Source organism: Pseudomyrmex gracilis, unplaced genomic scaffold (assembly GCF_002006095.1).
Source record: "Pseudomyrmex gracilis isolate BER0280 unplaced genomic scaffold, ASM200609v1 scaffold_0, whole genome shotgun sequence".
Taxonomy (NCBI): domain Eukaryota; kingdom Metazoa; phylum Arthropoda; class Insecta; order Hymenoptera; family Formicidae; genus Pseudomyrmex; species Pseudomyrmex gracilis.
The window spans coordinates 4,085,412-4,090,898 of NW_018020584.1; the positions used below are offsets into that span (position 1 = coordinate 4,085,412).

Below are 5,487 nucleotides of genomic sequence, written 5' to 3' on the forward strand. Positions count from 1 at the left end.
CGAGATCTGCTACTTGCGTTTAATGTAGAACGGCCTTTGAGTTCCACTTTTGTGGAAATACGGCTAAAACCAGCGGCTGAAACCGTCGTAAAAAATTACATTAGGATGGCCGCTCTCAGGTTTCTCTCTGTATACACAGAGAAGTGTACGGCGCGATGTTAGCGCCACGTTTTGCGCGTATTAATTACAAATCAACTCACTGAATAAAGGCTGTTCTACATTGATCGCAAGCGCAAACCCAAGGAACAGGTCTGGTAGAATTGACTAATTGTATTGATCAAATCAGCCAATTGATCAGCGTGATTGGTCAATTCTACGAGATCTATACCTTGCGTTTGCGCTTGCGATCAATGTAGAACGGGCTTAATGCCGGTGCACTATCGTGGATACTGGAGTTCACGAACAGGTGGAAAAGTGATAACAGCTAAACCACCGATCGTGATCACTCTCTCAGTTTTCTCTTCGATTATTATAACGAAAGGAGATAGGAAGAAAGAGCGATGACATTATCGACAACGCAGACAAGTGGTTGAGACAGTTAGTACAGCGTTCGTTGGCGCTGAGGGGAAAGCCATACCTCTTACTCTTAAACCCCCGCGCCTATTCTGCAAATTTTTAATTTTTACAGTCTACAGGAGTCATAAATTGTAATAAATCAGTTGATAAAAAAAATAAGTTGGACAAATATAAATAAACAGGTTTTTTTCTGCAAACAATCTATGTATAAATACATATGACTTATTATATAAATTATGTTTTTATGCAAAAAACATAAGTCATGTCGGATGCTTTTGAGGAAATACAAGCGATTAAAATAAAGAGGAATAGTTATCGCGAGAAATTACAGAAGAGAAAACGTGAGAGACATGAATTGCTCTCGTCTACACCAGCTTCGTCCACCTTGACGACGGAATCTGCATATTCTGGTACTCAACACTGTTACGATTATATGTGAGCACAAACATATAAAGAAATAGATTTTTAATACTAATTACAAATTTCTATCTTTTGTGCAGACTCTAATGCATCATCACGCTCTGACCACAGTGAATATGAAAGAGATGTACTCTGCATTCTGCATGAATCACTACCCAGTCTACCAATAACATCTGCTGACTTGATAGATCAGTTGCGAAAAAATCTCAATGCTGATGTATCATCTTCTGATATACACAAGATCCTGGAAAAGTTGGCTGCGCAGGATATAGTTAAGTTAGTGTGCTTTTATGATATGAATTTGTTTTTGTTTCAACAAACTACTCTTAATATGAGAATACAAAAAATTGAAATTGTTATATTTTTAGGATCAAAGAAGTAACGGAGAATGGAGTATTTGGATATACAGTCTTGTCTGTCTCAGAATCCCAATCATGTCAGTTTCAATCTGATGATATTGAAAATGCTGAGAGTATAGAAATGTCGGTAGCTGAATTAAATGATTATGTTCCTTTGGAAAAGCAAGCAAAAGTAGATAAAAAGAATACAGAGGACATTATGTTCTTAATATCAATGCCAACCATCAGAGAAAAAGAGAACAAAAAGGTGGGAGAGCAGATTTTAGATCTGTTGTCCAAGCAGACTTCCAAGGAGAAATCACTGGCAGAACGATTTCGCTCTCAGGGAGGCACTCAAGTTATGGAATTCTGTCCACATGGTACAAAAATAGATTGTATGAAATTGAACGGTAGTCCAGGATTTGCAGAAAAATGTAAAAAGCTGCATTTTAAGAAGATCATACAGAGTCACACGGATGAATCGTTAGGTGATTGCAGTTTCCTCAATACGTGCTTTCACATGGACACGTGCAAGTAAGAATGTAAAAATATAATATCAAGTCTACTATTTTTTGTTGGAGTATATATTATGCCATTACGTTGATAATATATGTAATTTTATTTTATATATGTATACAAAGAATGTTTAGAATTAGATATGTTTTTGTCATGATTTTTTTCTCTTACAGATATGTCCATTACGAAGTAGACGGTCCTACAGCTCAACCAAAGGAAACTAATGATTCTGATAGCCCAAGCAATGCCACATCTAACAAAACGGTGAATCTAGATAGCAAGAATGGCACTCCTACTAGCAGCAATGTAGGCAGTGAGTTGACCTTGTACCCACCACAGTGGATCCAATGTGATTTGCGCTATCTTGACATGACTGTCCTCGGTAAATTTGCTGTGATTATGGCTGATCCTCCTTGGGATATTCACATGGAACTACCTTATGGTACAATGTCTGATGACGAAATGAGGCAGTTGGGTATTCCGGCGCTTCAGGACGAAGGACTTTTGTTTTTATGGGTGACCGGTAGAGCTATGGAGCTCGGAAGAGAGTGTCTGCAGTTATGGGGCTATGAAAGAGTTGACGAAATCATCTGGGTAAAGACTAATCAGCTGCAAAGGATAATACGAACTGGTAGGACAGGCCATTGGTTGAATCATGGTAAAGAACACTGTCTTGTTGGGATGAAAGGTAATCCTCGTATCAATCGCGGATTAGATAGCGACGTGATCGTTGCTGAAGTACGTGCTACCAGCCATAAACCTGATGAAATTTATGGTATTATTGAGCGTATGAGCCCCGGAACTAGAAAAATTGAACTATTCGGTAGGCCGCATAATGTGCAACCAAATTGGATTACGCTGGGCAATCAAGTAGAAGGTGTTCATCTGATTGATCCACAGCTGATCAAAGCCTTCAAGAAACGTTATCCTGACGGAAACTCGATGAAGCCGACCAAACCGTAAGATAGTTGTTTAAAACTTCTCGATATTTGAGCGTTAAATTCGATTTGTCGTTTGTCGACAGAAAAAGCGAGATATAAAAAAATTAAGAACTGCAAACTCAAGATCATAATTCGGCATCTGTCAAAGTGGTTCTGTGATCTGTGAAAAATACATGTTTCTTATCCTATTGTGCGGTCTGAGTTTTGTGATTGAATCGAAAGAAGAGTTGTCATTATATTTTAGGTGCGTGTGTGTATGTGCTCTATGGATTTCACGTGTGTTTATATAGAAATACTCTTTTATTTTTACATTAAGTACACGAACTTCTGCGTATTTTTCTTGCTTCTGATGTATCAATCCAAAGTAGTCGCTAAAGTATCGAGGAGCTTTAAATTGATTTAAATTTAATTTAATAAATTGACGAAAGAATGATTTAATTTATAGTATTTCAAACAAATTTTTAAGAAAAAATGTTTTTTATCATACTATTATATATATTTATATATCTCAAGATCTCTTTTTTTATATAAGATATGTTTATATTTACACATGTATAAACATATACATAATTGTGTATTTTCTATAAAATAGTAATTGTATCAATGTTCGGATTGCTTTCTATACCTTGAAAAAGCGGGATTCATACATGTCTGAAATTTTTCGAAGTAAATTTGATTTAGCAGTAACAAATTTTTTGCAATACATTTTTATTTTGATTTAAAAATACGAAAATTTCCAACCAATCAAAATTCTACTTTTTTCCGATAACCAATCACAAAAGCGTGCCCGAAAAATCCCTAGAATCTAGCTATTGGTCGTGTGCAAATGCACAACGTGTTCATTTAAGGCTTACCCGCATAAGTGCACCTCATTATAGCAAATTTTTTTCATGATACTCGTACAGTTGGTACTGTGTTTTGTACTAACTTTTTTGGAAAAAATATATTTTCTTAGGTATAAACTAAAGCTACATTCCGCATATTTACTGCCAGTGCTAACACTTTATAATACATGTAATGTAGACTATAAATTTTCATTAGTTGCATTTCTTAAATATCGGAATGTAGCCCAATTTACTTTTGTAGCGTACATATTTTTGATCGGTACAAAATACGGATTGAATTGCCTTCGGAGCGATTAATGACATCAATTTTGCAAATCGATCAATCATACTGTTTGATTTATCTAAGTGATGTCATTATTTATTCCGAAAGCACATCTTTCGTCAAAGACAAAACTTTTTACGTATCTATGCATGTAAAATATATATAGGCGAGCCAAATAAACAATAAAAAAATGTTCAAACGGTGCATCTATGTATATTATCATACATTATAATATGCTTCGAATTAATAACAATGAAACTCAAATATTATATTTCGTTCGAATCAAAAATGAAAAAAAAATTAATCAGAAATATTAATGCATAAAAATTTTTGTGAGGTCGATATATAAAACACTAGTAATAAAAGAAACAAAGAATTTGTAAAAAAAAAATCTCAATTAGATTTTGGTAATGTTTTTGTTGTTGGAACAAAAAGCAACCCGAGTAGAAATTGGATCCGGCAAATCTAACGTATTATATGGCCCTGATCAGGGAGCATTCCGGTATGTCCTATTTAGGAATTCCTGATGCTGGCCTGATCAGAGAAAACTCAGGCATACCCTAGTAAGATATGCCCGACTTGCGCCTGCTCAGGGAACGCACAGGTACGCCCTATTAAGGAACGCCTAACTTGTGCTCTACTAAGGAATGCCTGAATTTTGCCCTATTAAGGAAAGTCCGACTTGCACCTGATCAGGGAACGTGCAGGTACGTCCTACTAAGGAACGCCTGACTTGTGCCCTACTAAGGAATGCCTGAATTTCACCTAGTATGGAAAGCTCGATTTGTGCCTGAGCAGGGAACGCGCACGCAAGCCCTACTAAGGAATGCCGGATTTGCGCCAAATCAGGCTAGATTAAGGCATACCTTATGTGCTTATGATTCATTTTTTTGTTTTGTAACATTAAATTAATCAATAAATTGTCTTATTAATTATGCTTTTTTCCTTTGAGTGATACAGTTACAAACATGTTACATGCAAAGATAAAAATATTTAATTAAAACATAACCAAAAAACTTACCAAGTGATACGATTCGAGTCAAAATGCGCTCGATGTTGTGTAGAATAAATATATATACAAATACATATTTATATATTTTTTTAGAAGTGTAAATTTTCTACACTTGATTGTTTAAATTAAAATTTCAATTTGTAAATTACTTATTGCATCACGAAAATATCCATTTTCCCTTCCCAACTAATTTAGAAATTAAATTGCGAAAAAAAACTCGGTGGCCGAATTGGAAAGGCAATCGCATGAAAAGCGAGAAAACCCAGGTTCGATTCCTGGCCGAGATGTTTTTTTGCAATATGTCTAAATTAGTTGGGAAGGGAAAATGGATATTCTCATATATGTGATGCAAGCAAGTATATAGCATTCTATATAAATTTATGAATTAAAATTTCAATTTGATATATCAAGTGTAAAAATTTACACTTCTAAAAAAATATAAAAATAGATATTAATATATACAGAGTGTCCGATAATTGATAACATATCTCTTGTAGGCAGATAGAAGGAGTAAAACTGAGTCGAAAAGTCCTGAATCATGTTTTTCTATTACATATAATAAAGGAATAATTATTGAGTAAATCAGGCTAATCAGCGCCGATCTTTAGCCAGGCGCACCTAGTGTGCGTGAGCGCTC

General features: G+C 35.2%; 1 protein-coding gene across 1 annotated transcript; it reads left to right on the plus strand.

The window, feature by feature from the left end:
- The first annotated feature begins 695 nt into the window (after positions 1–695).
- Positions 696–3,238, plus strand: LOC109855379 (N6-adenosine-methyltransferase subunit METTL3). The gene is made up of 4 exons (XM_020429626.1): positions 696–926; positions 1,017–1,212; positions 1,305–1,808; positions 1,964–3,238. Exons 1-4 carry the CDS (start codon positions 779–781, stop codon positions 2,751–2,753), a joined length of 1,638 nt encoding a protein of 545 aa, XP_020285215.1. The 5' UTR covers positions 696–778; the 3' UTR covers positions 2,754–3,238.
- Positions 3,239–5,487: the final 2,249 nt, after the last annotated feature.